The sequence below is a fragment of the Centruroides vittatus genome, unplaced genomic scaffold (genome assembly GCF_030686945.1).
Source record: "Centruroides vittatus isolate TY-2023 unplaced genomic scaffold, ASM3068694v2 scaffold_2802, whole genome shotgun sequence".
Lineage (NCBI taxonomy): Eukaryota > Metazoa > Arthropoda > Arachnida > Scorpiones > Buthidae > Centruroides > Centruroides vittatus.
Window position 1 is genome coordinate 2424845 of NW_027122693.1, and position 21333 is coordinate 2446177.

The 21333-nt window shown below is 31.5% G+C and overlaps 2 protein-coding genes and 1 non-coding gene across 5 annotated transcripts in view; 1 reads left to right on the forward strand and 2 right to left on the reverse strand.

Moving 5' to 3' along the window:
• Window positions 1-644: 644 nt before the first annotated feature.
• On the reverse strand, window positions 645-16939 carry LOC136987887 (cAMP-dependent protein kinase catalytic subunit beta-like). 2 transcript variants are annotated; one of them, XM_067285649.1, is made up of 10 exons: window positions 16848-16939; window positions 13281-13342; window positions 11855-11983; window positions 10018-10116; window positions 7323-7405; window positions 5514-5640; window positions 4907-5002; window positions 3158-3280; window positions 2719-2883; window positions 645-1011 (listed from the first exon to the last, which is right to left on the reverse strand). In XM_067285649.1, the coding sequence occupies exons 1-10, from the start codon at window positions 16879-16881 to the stop codon at window positions 883-885; spliced, it is 1047 nt and encodes a 348-aa protein (XP_067141750.1). In that variant the 5' UTR covers window positions 16882-16939; the 3' UTR covers window positions 645-882. The 2 variants fall into 2 exon arrangements, with proteins under 2 accessions (XP_067141750.1, XP_067141751.1); XM_067285650.1 differs by having other exon boundaries at window positions 13276-13342.
• On the reverse strand, window positions 15632-15823 carry LOC136987906 (U2 spliceosomal RNA). Its single transcript, XR_010882694.1, has one exon. It is a non-coding gene; the product is annotated as a U2 spliceosomal RNA (small nuclear RNA).
• A 3575-nt stretch (window positions 16940-20514) lies between the features above and the next one.
• IKKbeta (I-kappaB kinase beta) overlaps window positions 20515-21333 on the forward strand; it is a 63689-nt gene continuing 62870 nt past the window's right edge. For both annotated transcript variants that reach the window (XM_067285579.1, XM_067285581.1), the window contains exon 1: window positions 20515-20647. The gene's annotated coding sequence lies outside the window, so the exon portion shown is untranslated. The remainder of the gene's footprint in view (window positions 20648-21333) is intronic.

Genomic DNA, 21333 nt, shown 5'->3' on the forward strand with positions numbered 1-21333 from the left:
CTCCTTGAAGCACTTAAAATAAACAAACCGATGATGTAGTCTGTTTAGTAAGTAACACGTGTCCTTTGGTTGCTTATCCTCCTGCTTGCCATCTTGCCACCTAGAAACACCCATTATCATCAATATTATTAATAAATTCATATTGTCGGAATATATTTAATGAATATATAATCAGAATTTGAATATTCTCCACCTTCCGAATTGCGGCCGTGGCCCTTGCCATGGGATCAACCCTAAAGTTGATCCTCTGGACGAGGCAGTCGGCTCCAGGAGTATGTATTAAAACAGACAAAAAGAATACATGGTGGCATTTTGATATTGCCGAGCAAAAACACCATCAAATCTCCCAGAAATTTTCCTCCCGGAATGGAAAGCCCTCAGAATCAACTCAGAGTCTCCTGTATTCACTCACATTACTCACTTCAGATAATGGCTTAAATAATAAAATGCAATATTGCATTGATTGCAATTTAAACGAATTGTTGTTTAATTATTTCCACACATTTATTTGATGAATTTGTAAATAATAATAATGTAATTTTTATGATTTCTACTGTTGCATAATAAATTAAAATTCTGCACTTTTGATTTAACTGCTGTTGAATTTTTCAAAAAATAAATAAATAAATAACAACAAAACAAAGTGCATTCCTTTGTAATTTTAATATATATTAGATTCATTTTTCAGTATAACAGTCCTTTCATATAAAAATTTATATATATAGATCCAATATTAAGATGTAAATTAGTCTAATCTTATAATATTTTGTAACATTTCTCTTAGTTTAAGTAGCTGGTGAATGTTTATACACAATGTATTTTTATTCCTTACATTTCTGTTAAAAAGTATATATTTATATATATAAATATATTTTTGAATTTTTAAAAGTCAGCAAATTCTTTAGTAAACTTTTCTGTCTCCGATACTCTTACGTCTTTTTCGTCGAATGCAGATGTAAAATAACTTGAATCGCTAGGACTTTTGCACTTTGGAACAAATGGGGCTGGAACCTAAATATCAAGTAAAAAGTGAAATATTAGTTAAAACCCTTTAGTTTAATAAACGACTACTTGATATTTTATAAATATATAGAATTTTAATTAAATTACAAAAGTTTAGTTCAGTATTACAATATACAGGTTTAAATAAAATTTAATAACAACTCAAAATAATCATGTATTACTACAGGTTGTCTGCAAGGTTACAGTGCAGTGAGAAATTTGTAATGACGTTAAAATTGTACCTACAGTATTTCATACAAGACCTGTATGTTGTATGCAATACTGTACGTATAATTAGTCAACTTGAATTGAATACGCAATTTATAGGTATTGTATTAAATACTGTAGGTACAACTTTAACATCATTACAAATTTCTCACCGCACGGTAACTTTTTAGACACCCTGCAGCAGTAAAAAACTGTTCTGAATAATGGTAATTATAATTAAATTTTATCTGAAGAATTGTAACTATTATAGGTATTTTATTAAAATTTAAGATATGGTATTCATCAATTTTGTTATGGATATCTACAGTTTTCTACTACTAATGGGGACTTGGTTAATAGATTTATAGCTACAGAAATAATATTAATATTTATTGATTATTTTAACTTTATATTTTACAATGTTTTACTAAGTTAATTCTCAACTTATATTAAAAAAATCAAGTAAAAAATTATAATTAAAACAACAATTTCTCCAACTTTACCCATTGTTAAGGTGCACTGCTTAATTTAGTATTATATTTTCAGTTGCATGTTAATCTTCTTACACTATTCTCAATATTATATCAAAATTTCTATTAGAATTTATTTAGAAACTTACTTTTATTATTGTGTTTTATGCTGCAACTATCATACGACAGTCACAATAATGAATACATGAATTACAGAAGAAAATAACTATAGTATTCAAGGATTTCAATGTCACACTTGAAACTAAAATCCTTGAGTACTAATTTTTGGATTTTGGTAAAAGTTTTGTAATGTATTACTAGATGTTCTTGCTAATCAAAACATTGCTAGAAACAAAAGTTTTATTAGATAGATAAAATGTTTTGTTAGATAACATTAAAATATATTGTGTAAGCTTTCTCTCATGGAAGTAATATAACAACAGATTTAGAGATTATGTATAAGGTTAATGTAACCCTTCGTGCCAAGATGGCGGCTCGTCTCTGATTCCAAGAAGGAAACAGTGGGACGCATGTTCTAACCTAACCTATTCTAATAATTTGGTTGCTAATAATTATGGTAATTTATTAGAATAGGTTAGGTTAGGTTAGAACATGCGTCTCACTGTTTCCTTGCTGAAATCAGACGAGCCGCCATCTTGGCACCAAGGGTTACATCAACTGCTTATAATTTATCAATTTTAATGGAAATTTAATATATTCTCTAATTGAAAACTTTTTAAAACAGCTTCAAATATTTTCTGGGATATAAGAAATACTCAAAAAGATTAAGAGTGACTTCATAATTTTTTTATAGTGTTTCTTCTATCCTTCATATATTCATCGTGGATATTTTAAACAATTTTACAAAGCATTAAAGATATGAAACAGTTTAATGATTCTTTTTATTATTATACAATTTGAAATTAACGTTACATTATAAATATTATAAAAAATAAGTATGCAATTAAGAAAATTATATTATTATTTGAGATAATAATGATGATAATAATATAGAAACAAGATAAAAAATAATACATACAGTCCTATGGAAGACAGCAATCCAATTTATGTCGCTAAACCATTTGTGTTTCTTAATATCGTCAATGCCGTGTTTTAAATTGCCAAATCGTTTTGTCAAATCAACTTGCAACATATTTTTGACTAGATTTTTAAGATCTCCACTAAAATGTGGAGGAATACGAAACTGAAATATATATAAATAAAACAAACAATCTTTAGTAAGTTAAAGTGACCATATAAATTGTGTAAAATAATATTTTAATTAGTTTTATTTTATATAAAATATATCTTAAGATGTATATATTATAAGTTCTTAACCCTGTTAAAAAGACAATAGAAACTAATAGGAGATTCTATTGGTGTTTTATTGGTTTTTACTTTACAGTAGAAACCAATAGAGACCAATACTTATCGTAATCAAGCATTGTAAGTATATTATTACATTGAAAAACTGATACCTTTCCAGCAGCTATTTTTTCATACATATTAATTGGCTTATCTGCATAAAATGGAGGATAGCCAGCAGTCATTTCATAAATTAATACTCCACAAGTCCACCAATCTACAGCTTTACTGTAACCCTAGAGAATAAATAGTAATAAAAATATATAAAGTTCATCAATTGAAGTAAATTTAAATAGAATACAAAATTGGAAAATGGTTCTTTTTTATATTTATTTTTGGAAATTGCTAACATTATATTATAATGATAATTTAGCTTAATAAAATATTATGGTAATAACTATTAATTATAAAAAAAACAATATATTAAAATTGTCATTAAGATTAATCAAAATGATGATCCTAACATCTAAACATCCATTTCTTTCATCAATTATTTTAATATAATATCCATAAATACAATATTTAAGGCATTTTCTATGCATATAACTATATAAGACAATACAAAAGATTTATTACACAAAAATAACTAAACACAAACATTTATTTAATCCTTACAAGTTCTATTTTATTAATATATATTGAATATTATTTACAATGGTTTTGGTGGAACATTTTTATGACTACCATAAAAATATTAATTTATGCAGTGACAGGCTGAGTGGATAAAACCAGTGACATTGCTAATTGATTCTACATTTGTATCTATGAAAAACACTGAAGTTTTACAGGTATTATTTATGTATTTAACACCTAAATGAAGGCCATTTTCTCAAAAAGTCCTCCTGGGAGGCATTTCCCCAAAAGATAGCCATTATGTTGCATTGTCTCGACCATCAAACAGTTTTATGGACATTTTAATTACCATAGTTTTGTTTGTATAACCAATAACTGCAAAAAACTTTTACATAACTTATCTCATATATTCCTGTTTCCAGCAACGTAGCTAGGATTTGTGCTGCTCAGAACAGTTCTTGAGTTTGGTGCCACCAGAAAAAAAACATAATACAGATCAAACATGCTTACACTAAAAGTGAAAGAAACAAAAAGTGTTTATGTAGAAAATTTTTGACAATAAGTAGTGTTTTTGTAGGAAAATAAAATTGTTTGGTGTCTTATATCCTTCTATTATTCTGATGAAAAAGAACATTTCTTTTCATTGCAGCCTAGGCAGACTGCCCTCCCTATTCATCCCAAGTTATGCTAACTGCACATTTCTATACAGCAGTTATTGTTCTGTAAGAGTGACTTTTGTAATTACAATTCATGATTGGCTAATCTGCCCTATGACATAGCTTGATCACTGCAAAGATTGGAAGGTCAAAGTGTTCAAGGCACTTAAGGTGTCAGCTCTTGGCACCTGGAACTGAATCTGGAAAAGCAATCCCAGGAAATTTTTCCGAGATATGTCAAGCCTTGTCCCTCACCACCAACCTTACCCCAATGTTATAACTTGCCAAACAATGCCAAACTAATAATGAATCTGGAAAAAAAGGCCTTCTTAGTGACTGTTGGGTGTAAAGTGTAAAAAGACAGCATTCCTTTCAAAATGTTTTCAAACACAGATAGCCTATGAGTAACATGAACAAAAGTATTATATTATCGAAATTATTAGTATTAAATTATAAAAATACTATTGAATTCAATAAAATTAAAAAGCATTCTTTGAAAATAAATAGCAGATAAATAATACTTCTAATATGATATAATAATTTATATAAAGTATCAAATGAGGCCAATTAATTGCATAATAGCTTTGTATAAATTTATCATACAACTGCCATAATTTTTTTAACATTACTTACTTTTCCAAGAATGATTTCAGGAGCAATATATTCTGGCGTTCCACAAAGAGTATACGTTCTACCTTTGAAACGTTTAGCAAAACCAAAATCTGCTATCTAATTTATAGAAGAACAAAAGATAAAATTTCCAATATTAACAAAAATGTTATTAAATGTATTCTTAACATCAATAAATTGTGATATAATACATCAATAAACTCTTATTAAACTAAATCAACAATTAAAATTGAAACAAAAGCAGTAATGCAGCATTATGGACCCCCAATGTACACAGTGTTGACTTTAGACATTTTCTTCGGCGGAATTTTTGGGGATTAATCCCCCAGTATTCTCATTCCTTGTTTTAAGGTAACCTCTGGAGGGTTAATTAACATTTTTTATTTGAAAATAATAATAAAAAGGAATACAATAAAGTTTATATAATAAAATTAAATTCAATGTACTCCATGAAATACTGGTTTCAGTGCATAAAAGCAATTTATTCTAAACATATTTAATTACAGTAATGTTAAAATAGTTTGTAATAAATATCATATTATTATAACTAGGTTTATTTAATTTAATTGCAGTATAATTGCAATTTGTTATAATATATTTAAATTTATACCTTAATATAGCCGAGATGGTCAATGAGAATATTTTCTGGTTTTAGATCTCTGTAAGCAATGTCTAATGAGTGTAAAAATTCAAATGCCAAAATAACTTGAGAAGCATAAAATTTTGCTTGATTTTCACTACAAAAATATACATATTTTATGATACATATTCTTAAATATTAGAACAAAATTTAAAACTATGTATATAACAGAGTTAATGATTATTAAGTAAGTATAAAATAAATAAAATTTTGATGATATATTTACTTAGACTGTACATAAGAAATAATAATTTTTATAAATGTCTTTAAATACTCAATTCAAATCTAATGTAAACAGATTCAAAACATTGTACAAGATATTCTATTGCTTTTATGATGGAAGCCTTTATAGCATCCTTGTATTGTGATGCTTTACATTTACCTTTGCCTCAATCATGCTCCAGACATAGTAATCAAGGGGATGCAGCAGTCAGAGCTGGACAGGACTGCAAGTCAAAACCAGAGTCCAAGCTTTCAGTTTTCTGTCGTTTTTGTTCTTCTCAATCAAGAACTAGTGATTCCTCGGGACAAAAGAACAGTATTGCGGGTCCTCCTGCACTGTGTGACTGATCGTCGACCTTACCGTGCCCATTTTCTTTTGTGAGGTCACTCGTGCTTCATGCACTGTTGTTCTGATCAATCTTCTCCTTCAATTTGGTTATGAATTCTCAATTCTCTTGCAATCAGAATGCTTACTGCAAGTTTCCTTATCGAGAGTCACATTCTCCTTGTTGTCTGACTCCCTGAACTTCTTGGCTATGTTGTAAACTTGTGTCTTCTCGTAGCCAAACCACGCCGATTTGCGAGGATGGTAACAATTGCAATTCCAGGATAACAGCTCTTTGGTTGTATTCTTGCGACATGTCTAAACAGCTCCCAGTTATTTACTGTTTGGTGCTTTCTTCTTGAGTTAAATTAATATAAACCTTGTTATTATGATGTCTGCATTTTTTAATCTCCTGAACCTCAAAAATAAAACTTTACACAATTTTTACTGTATACATTATTCAGCCCATGAAATAACAGCTACAGAAGGAACGTTAATATACTATTGAATGTAAGATATACTATTTGTATCAAGTATACAATAGATATTTTTTATGCAGACACAACATCAATATTATCATTTAAAACCATACTCCACAACCACAGCACACTTATCATAGTAAATTATATTGTATGCCGATACACAGTGCACGACTCTATTAAGATTGAACAATGATTGAAGTTAACCAGTAATTATTTATTGTGACATTGTCACAATGCCGGGCTGCAATTTTTAATTATATTTTTAATTTATTTAATTTAAAATATATGCTCTCCACCTCAAATTAACACTAGGATTTATTTGTTTGGTCAAAACAAAACTGATATTTGTGCAGTAGGAAAAAATCTTTAAAATAAGACCTGATTTACCTCTGTAATATGAGAACTATTTAATAATATTAGAAGTCTCAACAAAACTTTAATTAGAAAGTACGACGATATTAAATAAGCTAATGCTTATGTTGAAAATATCATGAGAAAAAAATTCTAATTCTGTTATGTATTGACAAACCATTGTCTCAATTGTCTCAGGGATGTAAAAACTGGCTAACAAAGGAGCCCATCATCCTTCATCTGGAAAGTGCCCACATACAAATGAAGTGCAGTAAAGACAACTGTAAAGAATTATGAAGTTGTTCTATTCATAGTAGTTAAGACATATTAAATAAATTTAAATTATTTGTTTTTAAAATAAAAACAGAAAACAACTGAAAAATCTCATATTTAATTTACCTGAATTTTACACTTTTTCTTAAATGTGTAAACATTTCTCCTCCTTGAACATATTCTAGTGCAAGATATAAATTTGAATTATCCTAGAAAATAAGAAAAAAATGATAAAAAAATCAGTCATAAAGATATTTATCCAAATTTGAGAATGCAGTAATGTTTAAATGAATTTCTAGAAACACTTCCTTTTTGTGTTATTTACAAAGATAATGTGCAAAAAATAGAAAATGGTTAATCAAATAGAAAGGTAATATACTTAAATCTCAACCAGTAGTACATATTTTTAAAGATTAAGTACCTTCTTTAAAGTCACTTAACCTGATAACCTATTTAACTTAAAAACAGAACAACAAGGTATCAAATAATGCTATACACAAGGGATGATCAAAAAGTAAGGTTACAAAGCCTGCAGTGAAAAGTGTACATTTTATTTCATACAACCAATACAGCCAACTGATAGTACTGTACATACATTAGGTTATTTTTCAACATAGTCTCCATATCGGTTTAGGCACTTGTCACTTCGTGTGATGAGTTTGAAAATTCCCTCCTGGTAAAAATCCTATCCTTGCGTGTTCATCCAAATTGTTGCAAAGTGTTTCACTTTCTCATCTGAAGCAAATCATAGTCCTGCTAGGTTCTCCTTCAAGAGTGGAAACAGGTGAAAGTCACTTGGAGTGAGGTCCAGACTGTAGGGAGGGTGGTCGATGATCCTCGTCAGTGACGTTTTCTCTACCAGTCTATCCAGTCAATTGCACTCTGCATATTTATGCTGCTTTTTGCAGTGACTACATGTGAGATATTCTATACAGTTTTTGGCGTAATGGCCATATCCGCAGCAGTTATAACATCTTATTAGGGGAATGTAGTCATCAGTCTTTACATTGACTCACGATAATGATATGCGTTTTAGACCTACAATTGCTCTTCTGATGTTTGGGGTGACTGCAATGACCATGTGTCTACAATTTTCTTTCATCTGGCCTCTATTCAAAACAGTGCTAACTCGACAGACAGATAGAAATTTTTGTTTGTCAATTACTTGCAGTTCTTTATTTTGCTTGTATATATATATATATATATATATATATATATATAGGGGAGAATATCTTCATTTTCAACTGCATCTGGCACGTTTAACAGAATAACTCTGAGGACCCTGCCCATAGATGTTGAGCATCTGATTTTTTCTTTAACGTGTGCAATATTTTTGATAGCATTCATAAGGACCTCCCCTTCTTTCTGACTACCAACTCGGATGCAAAATCCGTCATTTCTCACGTCCTTTATTGCCCCGACTCTGATTCGGAGTTTTTGAGGCTCGATTGTATTTAGAATTGTGTCTTTAACTTTTTCGATATTCGTCTTGTTTTGGGGTCCACATTTTCTTTTGTGTAGACCAGAACGGCATGGCTGCCAACAGTATCCTGTCTTTGCAGTTTTCTGTTTAATGACTTATCGACCACCCTAGTAGTTGAGCTTGGTTGAATTGGTCTGTTATTTTTGGTAATAGTGGCATAGGTTGGTTGGATCCCCTGTCCATTACTAAATACTAGAGGGGGGCTGGGTTTTGTTCTGAGTTCCCTAAGGATTCCATAAGGATATTTGGCTGACACAGCTACGTAACTCTGAAACCCTTTTCCAGATCTCTTTACGCTGCTCTATCTTTAAATTTGACTGGTAAGTTTCAGGTACCAAGTCAAGTATTTTCCACAGGTGGAAACTTGCCTCTTTCAGTATTATGTTTTCTATTGGCCCAAGAACAACAGCTGGGCCGCTTTATGAGTCTTCTGTGTTGTTAAGTTCAGCTTGAGATTGTACACCATTTGAATCCATTATTCAAGAGGTATTATAGGTAGTAAGCCAGTAATAGTTGTCAAAGCAATCAGTTAAGTGGACAAATGTACTAACAGGTACAGCAATATCCAGACAATTCACGCATAAATATGCAAAATTATTTTATATATAGTTAGCTGAACATTATGCTAATTAATGAAGACTATTTAATTTATTCCCAATTAACTATAAGGTACCTACTAATTAAGCTAGTAATGCATTTTAATGAATAAACAGACGATTGGAACTGTTATAAAGTCCATTAGAATCTGTTAATCAGCCATTAAAATCCATTGTAACTCAAAATTTTTTGAAGTTTTCTAAAGGCTGAAATACTAAATCATTTAAACCTCCATAACTCGTTAGGTATGTCTATATTACATCTAAGATAACAATGTCATAATTTTTTATCTTGAAATCAAATAAAACTCTAATTATTAAATTTATCCAAAGTTTATTAGAAGTTTCCAAAGGCATTCAGACAGGTTTTCCACTGCTTTGCCCTATTAGAGCCTAAAAATCCACAGCTCAACCTTCCCAACTATGAGAAGCCCATTTGGTAGACAAAAGGTCAATAATAATCTAAATCACGTGGTCTTAAGATCACACCCATTCTTGATTGTTCTGTGCAAGAAACTATCACATTTCATGTGCATCAGACCATGTGATACAGAACAAATGGATTTCATTTGATTTTACACTACAATATTATTCGTTTACTGACAAAAATCACTGTCATTACATGAATGTATATAGTTTTGTGTAAAATTTGTATTAATACATAAAACTCTAAAAACATTATCTTATATAATCACCATATAATCACCATATAATTAATTATTAAGACAAATAATACAAATACCTTGAATGAAAACATTAACTTCACAAGAAAGGGAAAACTAATACTTTGTAATATCTTCTTTTCATTTAGAGTATGTTCGATTTGTTTAAGTTTTACAATCTGTAATTATTAATATATAGAAAATTTATTAATTTTTATTTTAATCATTTTAATATTTCTTAATTAAAATACATTTTTATTTTTATAAAATTAATTTGAATTGTATAAATTAAAAAAGATTATATAAGTTTCATAAAGTTTGTTACTGTTTCAGTAATAGTGAAATCCACTTACTGTAATTACAGTGTGGTCATTTGTATTGTTCAACTGGTCATTGGTTCCTGTGAGGTATCAAGCTTGAACACACTAAGTTCAAGGCAGTGTAAAGATAGTGGTCAGTTAACCTCAGTTTAATAGTTGTATAATTAATTTATGTTGGGTCAAGCGGGTCGGTCTTAATAAATGCTTTATATTGGTTTGTACATTCTTAGTGTTTACTGCGCCAACATAACAGAAATTGGTAACAATGATTAAAATAGAGGACTAAACAATGTATTCTAAATTAATAAAGTGCTGAATTGCATATTGAAATTAATTTTTTGATCAATTTCAATATGCAATTCTACACTTTATTAATACTAAAAGCATATGACAAATATTTTGAAAATTTATGGAACGGAAGAATGTATTCCAACATCAACACCTTTTACAGCCAAATTTTGAGATTTTGAGCATGTTATCAAATGATGGAACCTTAGAAACTAAATGCAGATGCCTAATTAAGTTTTTAACGTATGGTATGTAAGGATCACATCCTGATTTTTATGTTCGGTACTCAGTATGCTCAGTCGTTATCAAAATAAAGCAAATGAACAGTTACTAAAAGCTTTGAAACATGTTCTAAGAGACTTAAAAGGAACTTCAGATGTCAAGTTATCAATAATTTATGAAAGAAACTTGGATAGCAAAGAAATTCAGGGCTTTGTAGATGCAAACTTAGCAGGAGACAAAGACAAGAAATCTACTACTTGTTATTTTTTAAAAGTTTATTGAAGGGTCTGAAATAAATTTTAATTTATCTAAGGATTTTGTTTTGAAAGTTTGACATGTTCAAGAATTTTTGTAAATGTTTAAAATTGGTTGTAAGAATTTTTAATTGAAGGGGAGTGTTAAGTGGGCAATTAATAAAAAAATGGTACTCCGGTTACCAACATCTTGTCAAGTTAGATGAATGTATGCATGTCAGAGATACCTGGGCTAATCTTTGTTGGATTGTTCTGTTCAAGGCCATAGAGTTGGAAATGGAGAGTCAAAAACCATTTTGAGTTACTGGGGTCAGAGTTGGAGTCAAGCAAAATGGACCAATTGACAGGTTATGATTCTAAAAAATGGTATGATTCCCATTGACAGTGCCTTGTATGTTGTGTGCATTCAATCAATATACGAAGTATATAATTAGTGTATTTATTTTTAACTGGAATTTTATAACATTTTTGCATACTGAGGCGGATGAGCAGCCTCAAATAAAAGATCAACCCTGCCTGTAGACTGTTGTGTTCCTGAGGTATTAAAAAGGACAAGATATGAAGACATTTATTGTTTCTTCTAATTTGTGAACATTTTTATATTTATTTTTTATATCCTATATTAATAAATAAATAAAAGAGAGAGTCAAAAATTCAAAAACTGAGAAGTTGAAGTTAGACCAGAGTCAAAATGTTTGCGTAGATACATTTGATAAACTTTTTGCTATGTTTATTTTATAACAAGAATGAAAATGAAGTAAATAAATGACATAAAATACATGAGCTAAGGATCAATATCTTTATATAGATGTAGTGTACAAAAGATTTATTACCTCTTCCTTACTTAAAACTTTAAGAGCATAAAATTCTTCAGTATTTTTGTGTTTGACAAGTTTTACAACACCAAAGGAACCTGATCCTAATGTTTTCATTAGGATAAAATCATCTAATTTTCCTTCATTCTGAAATATAAATAATAATTTTATATGTATTAAATATATAAAAAATTTATGAACTCAAAATATTAGAAAACAATGAAAATAAGTAAAATTCCTTAAATATTTTGATATATTTCATGCTTCAAATGCTAAAAAGTCCCAGACAAACAAATAGACAAGGGACATAATTCTCTAGATACACAATGCTAATTGTTTTGGATTCAGTTGGTCTTTTTGTCTTTTTACTAACTGGACAGTCTCTAGTTCTGTACCATTTTTGGAAGTTTAGTGAATACTATTTGTATATGAATGTATGTTTGTGTAGTGTGCAAGGACATTTTAATGCATGGACAAGGGGGAGAGGAAAAACTGAGCTTCAGTGAACATCTGTTTTACTTCATTAAATTTTATACAGTATATGCATTTAATTATATTTATTTCAAAAATTTTTCTATGTTTCATTCTTACTGAAGGTATCTATCATTCATAAAGTGACAGAAGTTTTAAGGGAAGTTGAGTTTTGTTGAAAGTCTAAAGAGGGGAGGAAGTTAGAAAACCTTGGACAGGCTGGATCAAAGGTAGAGGGGGAGTAAAAATTTCAAAAAAATGCGGATGTAATTTATGGACGGCCGTAAGAATTAGTGGGCAATTAAATATTATTTTTAATTTAAATAAATTCTTCTACAGCTCAAACAATTTTATATTTTGTAAATGAATTTTACTCAAATATGTGTACCACGGTATTTGCATGCACAGTACAGTTTGTTTTGTACGCACGGTGGACACACATTCCTTATATCTGCTAGTTAGAAGCTGTCTGCATGCTTTCTCTATTTCATTCAGTAATTTTAAGTTTTTCTTATGTTTTTCTGAATATCCTTCTTATGTATTGAGAGGTGAGAGCTTCATTAAAGTAGTCATTGATAACTATTTTTCAGTTTTAAACAGTGGGAGAATGAGATTGAGAACTTTCTCTTTTACTATGTCCTACAGCTAACGGCAATATCTTGTAAAATCTAACTTCAATGGCCAAAGAATCTCAGCTACACACCCAATTCATATCGTTGAGATATTCTGTAACTGAGAGACCTAAGACATAACTTCATACAAATGGATTTTGCAATCACTCTGTAGAAAACAAATCCTGAAAATCTATTTGCCTACAATCTTTATTACAAATACTATAAATGTTTGTGTAATTTACAATAAAAATAATACTGCAGAATAACTTATTTTTATTAAAAAGTATGTATAAATGAAATCAAATATAAAATTTACAGGTTGTAAAAATTAAATGAAAATCATAAATAATATACTTTACTGGTAAAGCATTGTTCCATTTCTCTTCAAAATCATCTTTCACAGCTTTTAAATATTTAAGCCCTGTTAAATAAAAAAATTAACGTTGTTTTAATCACGTTAACGTTTCTCGTAATTTTATAACAACACATTATTTTATATAAATTTGAAAACTAAAATTGAACATATTTATGACTAAGAAGTGATATCTCTTATCTGCAAAATGGCCAAAAGTAACGCAATGAGAACTTGTAGTTAGTATATTATTATGTTAAAAAATCAGACAGTCATCAATGGGACACCTTGAAAGACAGAAAAATAAATAAAAACTTTATCTATTTTGACAAAATTTAAACTTCTAAAGCAGTATTTTGCTTCGGTAAACTTGTAAGTTTGTACCGTAGACAGTGCCGTAACTAGGGCGGTGCCCGGGCACAGAGCGCAGACTGGGTGGGGCGCAGAAATGACCCGGACCAAGTTTTGGGGGGTAGTTACAAAACTCGCACCGGGCGTATAAAAGGCTAGTTACGGCGCCGACTGTAGGTACCGGGTATCACTCCTTAGGCATCATTATTGGATTTACATCATTTCATTGTTTTACGTGAATATTGTTTAAGGCTTTCACTTAAAGCAGTCTTTCACTTAAAACATTCTAAATAAAGTAATCATAATACCTCATTGTTTTTTCTGCTCTTTGTGTTCAAATGTAACTGAGGTATAACTGAAGAAGTCTTAAATACAGTAAGCTACAATACTTAGTGTTCTGCCATATCAATTTGTTTACATCAGGATTCTATAATAGTTATAAACTTATTGTTATAGTTTAAAATCATGTTGCTTTGAAAATCTTATTTAAGTATGGGAATAATCAGAAAATGATGTAATTCTCGACACCTCGAAATGCCAAGAAATGCAATAAAATTTGGGGTTTTTTTTTCTGTATGTATGGATGTTAGTGTGTGTGGGAGCACGATTTTGTTCGCCCTGTTTGAAGCTTAATAACTCCTGTGCTTCTTGCCGAAAATTTCTGAAATTTTGCAGGAAGGTTTGTCTATTAGGGGGACCGACGGTATTAAATTTTGGCGATTAAAGGTCGAGGGGGTGGAGAGATAAAACATTGCCGGAAAAGTTCAGCAACTGGCTGCTGGCTTTTTTATTAAGTAATAAATTGATTTGATAGCATTACTTAGTAGACATAAAATCTAGAATTTTTATCACTTTTAGACGTTAATAATTTTAATATTATGAAAAACAATTTTACCATGCGCGTTTTAATTCTTTAAATTAAGTAAATTTTATGGGAATTTTTTAATTTATCTAAATTACGTAGAGAATCGCGCGATATTTACACTCGTGTCCGGACTATGTTGACAAGTAACTGTTAGACATAGAAAGTATTACAATTAATGACGATCCGAACAAAGGCGTACTAAAAGAATTATATGATTTAATATCATAAATTTTTACGGTCCCATCTACCAGTGGGTGTGTTGAGCGCATTTTTCGACCACGAAGCGAATTCATACATTGGCCAGACATACATCATATATTCATACAGAATTCATACAAGGAACACACTGTCGGAGGAAAGATTGTGGTCGCTAGCGTTGCTTTCGATAGAAAAAACGTAGGTAAAAGTCGTTTGTAGTCGGACACCCATTATTTATATCAAACTGCGAGGCAGAAATTATAAATCGCGGAAGAAAGTCGTCCTATGATCGGTGGAAGGTCGAATTCGTCTTCGATTTTGACCTTTCTGGCGCTCCGGGTAGAAGTCTCGTTACGCTTAGTAACCAGGGACCAGCCACTCGGGAAGCGTAATTGAGGGAGAACGACCAATCAAAACGGACGAAAGAAAGAACGGAGATTGATATAATCCCCGACAATCGAGGACACCCGGTACTCGGTTAACGTTCCGAATAACCAAAATGCCGTGATCAATGCGCAAATAAAAATAAAAAAACAGTTTCTCGTCTATTGTGCCAACTCGTAACCCGTGCCACTTCGGACGATCAAAGAACCACATCGACGTCCGAATCAACAGATTGTCCTAAAGCAAACTATTTTGTACGTAGTGTGTTTATTTTATGTTAAAATAAACGATTTTTGTCAGATACTTGTCGTCTTTCTCTTCCGCCACTACGCACGTATGGACCTAAGACCATCACTGACGCGCAATTAACTGATTGCCCCTAGAAGTCGGCTTTTTACAAAAACAACGCTTCCCTATCGTCAAATGTCACGGCACGCCACTGAGTTGCAGCAGCATTTTTGTTACACGAGATTTTCTTAGACACACAGCCTGTTACCGACGTACCGTGTTCTAAAATCGATAGTGAAGAACTTCTAATCTTTATTATTTAGAACCCCATAGGGGTGTGGGCTGTTCTCGGAGAAAGTGCAAGCCCGAGCCAACCGCGGGCAAAGTAAGAGCAAGCTCAAACACTTCGCCAGTTCCCAAAAATCAGTTTAACATCGAAAGCTTCTAATAGAAGCGAATCAGATATCAAGCTGATCAGAACAGATTTATAAAAACGATCTAAGCCAAAAGGGCCGAGAAGCGATAACCTACCCTTCCGAATTTTCCGCCTCCTCTTCTACTTGGTGACGTTGGCCTCACGGGTGTGATTATGTTTCAGTTCGAAATACAACAAATTATTGTGTTTAGAATGAAAACGTCTGGAATCAAACAAATTCCGATCGTAAATAGCGTCGACTTATTCAATAAGTTTGTTATCGAATAAGTCTATTTGTTCCAATTACTATCTTACAAACTTGTCGCTACCCCAATCATCGAACGATGCACCCGTAGTTTTGATATAAACTAGTGTCGCGATCGTAACCTAGAAATTCCAGTATTGTATTAAATTTACTATATCTTACAAAGAAAATGTTTCAAAACTATTTTCCTACTTATAATTCATTTTTATTTATATTGTGTTTTCTATACTTCTTATCAAATAGCGGTCACATAAGGCGGGAATTTTTTTGAATTCGAATTGAAAACTTTTTTATCCGTTTGACTGGGATCCCCCAAGAGTGAATCCTGAGGGTGCCACTGGTCGTCGAGATGGCCTTTCAATACCTCTAAACTTCTACCGTCGTTGCACCAGATTTAGAAAGCATTTTTCTAGTTTTTGAATAATTTTTCGAGCATTTTCGTTACAGTATATTGTTTGTTGCGTTTAAGTTCTTTTTGCAATTGTTTATATTTTTGTTTTGTTCATTTTAACTTTTTGTGTGCTTTGTGAAGGAAAATAGTATTATGGTAATAGAATATAAGGTACTGTATATATATTATATTACTTTAAAACCTCGATTTAACGGACTAATTCGGGTGACGGGATGTCCGCGATAGCCGAAAGTCCGGTGTATAAATCGAGGTTTCACTGTATTTTATATTAAATACATTATAACATATAATAAAATTAGAAAAATATTTTAATTTTAACACGAATCGAACTGCAAAAAACTTTTTAAAATAGAATTCAAGTAGATTAAGGTTTAAATGTTTTATTTATAAATGCCGTAATAATAAATGAAATTAATTTTTAAAACAGTATTTGTACTGAAATATAAATTTTCTTACAACTTTCTTGATCTACAACCGTTTCTTCGTTCATATTTATTATTTAATCCATATTGACAATTCCGTTAATACGTAATACATTTTTTAAATTTCAAATTAAATATCTCTATGTATTCTATCATAAAATTTAAATTTGAAATATTTTTTTAATTATTAATTTAATATAAATTTTATATTTAAAATATTTTTTAAAAACTTATAACGTGCGCAAACGTTTTTTTTGTTTTTGTTTTTTTCATTTATTTGAAAACTTTCAATAGGGGAAGACATGAATAAGAAAGTGTTGCCAGAATTGCTAATTTTTGAATTCTACTGAAAAATCTCGAGTACGCTATTGTCGTGCAATGTTAATTCTAAATTTACCAAAAGTCATTTTGTGTTATACATCACTAAATATATATATATATATGAAACAATAATACCATAATACTTTCTCTAGCGATATATATATTTTTTATTTTTTTCGCGCTGTGGGGATTAGAAGGATCGTTTATTAGCAAGTCCATTATAGGTGCAATCAGATATACAACGATGTGGCCGGCGGCCGACATGTCCGGATGGACCATTTCCGAAAAATTCTTGAAATTTGTTTCGACCGTCCTGATTCGATTTCTGGTCTCCAGAGCGGTAGGCTGCCACCTTAGCCACCCGGCCGTTTGTAGCGAGGATTAATAAATACAACAAGTTTTTCAATAAACGGAATAGAACAACCTAGATCATTGGGACACGCATTTGCCGAGACAATTCACTACAAAGTAGCATCACAACGTTTAATAATTATTTAAAACAATGCAGAAAAAAATATTACTATATGTTCAAATTAAAACTTAAAATAAATAATTCGAAAACAGTAGCGCGTTATCCTATGGGCAACAAGGGCAATCGACTGGGGTCCCCATCAACAGGAGACCCGAACCAATTATACTGTGCCACGATATTGGTCGATTATCTTAATAGTTCTGACTCCGCTCACTGTAAGGATTCTTACTCGTATATTCAAACCAATTTTAGTTAAGGCTCCTTAAACCCGGGCTGACTTATTTGCCATTTTTATGCGAAATCAAGGTACTACATCTGTTACCGCTTGTTTACTATAATTTTTATTGTTGAATTTTAAGGCAAAATAGATAATTATTCTGCAGTTAATAGCAAAAACAATTCGAAATACTTATTGGGTTTATTATTATATAATTTGTATGTGTATTAAACGATTTTACTTTATAAATATATTACATATATTTTTTATTAAACTTAAGGTCTATCATAAAATGTAAGTCCTTGCATATACTGTATTTATTGAATTCTTAATTTAAGTAATTATTATTATTAGCATTTTTTAAATGAAATAAGTAATAAAATTTAATGAAATCGTTTTAATTAGTGTGATCATAATTGAGGTGATTATTTTGATTATACTGCATGTTTATATTTATGTAACCATCTCAACATATCCATGTTTAAATACAGTAATACCTCGGTTTTCGTTGACTTCGGTTATCGTCGGTTTCGGTTTCCGTCGATTGCCTCGGATTTCGTCGGCGTGATCAAGTGACCTTGCTGCTAATTTTGCGAAATCGATGGGCGACCCACGCGTTTTCCGGCTCAGTGTGGAGTTATTTCTTGTTGTGTGAGCATTACCTTGCGACGGCCCACCATTAGCCAACGTTTCCGTTTCCTGAACACTGGGAGTTCGGTCGTGGGTTTGCGCTTCTCCAAGACGGGCTGGTCACGTGGAGTTTTCTGGGTTTTTTCCACGTCTGTAACGCCTGAATAGGGCCAGTTACCTTTAAACAGACCTCCCGGGAGGCATTATTTCCCGCGATAAGATCATCATTAACTCATACAACTACTATTACATCACAATTACTTCACACTTTACCACGGGACGATATAGGCTAAAAGCTCATGTCCAACTAACTTCTACAAGATAAGACATTACCCCGCGCGTCTAGCCAAACAATTCCATTGCTTTCCTTTAGATTAGTTTTTTTTAAATATTAATTTCTTATTGCCTTTAGTATTTAACGCTATATTAATTCTCTATAAAATGTGTTTTTATTATGTATTTTGGACTGTCTAGAACAAATTAATTGGATTTACATTGATTCATATGGAAATAATTGTCTCGGTTTTCGGTGGATGAATTATCGACGAAAACCGAGGTATCACTGTAATCGTAAAAATGGCGCGTAAGTCAGCCTGGATTTCAGCCCTATTTTCAGTAGACTTTTACTGTCATCACTCCATCTCTCTTCGTTTCACTTTGGAAAATTTTACACTTACGACAGTTTTTTTAAATTAAGGGCACTAAGAGGGCCTCTTTTAACAAGCCCATTATGAGTTCGGCCAGGCGGCCGAGGGTGAGGAACGGAGCCCGACATATTTGGACGAACCACCTACGGGTCAGAAAATCCCCAGGAATTTTTCGACCCGTCCGGATTGGATCCCGGGTCCCGCAGAGCGGTAGGCTGTCACTTTCACCGCTCGGCCATCCGGCCGCTTGTGGCTAGATGCCATTTGTGTAATGTATAGTTATATTTTATTTTATCTTAAAATATATTTTTCCTTCTCTTTCCTATTCCTATTATCTTTACTTCCTGGAACCCTTCCCCGACCGGTGCTTAACGGCTTAACAATAGGCGACCCCATTATGGACAATAGGACTGTACGCAGCCCTCAGGGGTAGAACTAAGACAAAGGAGTCACTTTTGAGCTAGAGCTGAAGGAGGAAAGACGAGAAGAGGAGAGCTCCCGTATGCGTCTTCGAGACCACGTGGGTGAAGACAAGGAAGACTATATGTTTAGTGAATATATTGACTGTTTTTTCGTCATTAAGAAGAGATCCGTCATATACACCGTTATATGTACCGTTATATGCACCTCATCGCATTAGCGCGGAAATAGTTGTGTACCCATTTCTTTTTTTCTTCTCCTATCCGTTATTTTATTGTCCTAAATTCTTCTATCATTCTGCATTAGTTATAATTAATTATAAGTTTAGAAGTAAGGTCTATATATATTTGTAATCACCCTTTGTAAGATAGTTATTTATGTATCGGAATAGTCGTCACGAGACCTGAAGCTTATGTTATTAATTTTTTTGTCGGGTTCCGTACTAATATATACCTGTGTCGGGGATAGAGATATTATAGCTGGCATCCCACAATCCTTCCTGTATCTATATACGCGAATAAAAGATCCTGTTGTAAAAAATTATTCCAGTTTCTTTGTGTACTACATTCGCGAAATTCACACGCTAAAACGATTACGGCAGTAATACCTGCACGTGTCGGATTGAATAGTTTCATTTTAAAAATAAATAAATTACTATTTTAATTTTAATTTATTATATTTATTTATATTCGATTTTAACTTCGTCCACCAGTTTTCCTAGTTGTCTGTCAAAGGATAGTGCCTGACTGAACGCGTGGCCCTGTTCAGTCTGCTAAATGCAGGAGCCATAGACAGAAATAAAAATATTAATAAAGTTATGTATTAATTAAAATTAAAACACAAACTACTTTACTTATTTATTAATATTATTACGATTAAAATATTTTAAATGAAATTTATAAAAAAAGTATTAATTTTTATTTATTTATCAACCGCGATATTTTTCCGCCAGATGTCTATACGAACGGAAATGAGTCATTTTCAGTATGTCAAATTAGATTTACTATGCAACAGTGAAATCGTGTAAAGTAAATGTAGATTTAAACTATTCAGTTAATTTTTTAGATGAAATTAATTTGTACGCGTGAAAATTATAGAAAATTGGGTTAACAGAAAACATTTTAAAAGTAAGATTTTAAAAAATATATTTTTAGGATTGGTTTCGTTTCTATCGTGAAATGAATATCGTGTCTAGTAATTAATCACATTCATCTTACCATTATTATTACCATTAAGAAGTTTAAAGTGACTCTTTCCTTTGAAATTTAGAGTGATTTGAAACCACGAATGGCTTATTATATGCAAGTAATAACAACAAACAAATGTATTGATGTAGATCTGTAAACAAACTGTGAAACCTCATACTGTTTGAAGGCTTTACTAAAATAATTTCATTAAAATTTTCTACGTACCTGTGATATGTGACAGCAAATGCTGGTTAATATGTAAAAAACCAACTCCATAACCTAGAAACTGCCAACATTTTGCATACGAGACAAGCAAACGTTTTCGGGGATACTATAGATTACTATCTATGGAATTTCGGGACTTTGAGTATATATCTGAACTGAGGGGACCAAGACGAGTTCAACGATACCCTACTTTTGGACCAGAGACGAAAAATAAAAAAGTTATCATATTTTTTCCAGCGATTGCGCGATGATAGGGAGTTGTGTTGCTCTCTCTGCTAAGTCGGCTTTGCTATCGCAATTGGGAGTCGCGTTGCTTGCCGTTAAAATTGCCTTTAGTAGACGTTTCCCCCTTTTTTTTTACTTTGTTCAATAACTACTGTGAATCAATAACTAGTGACGTT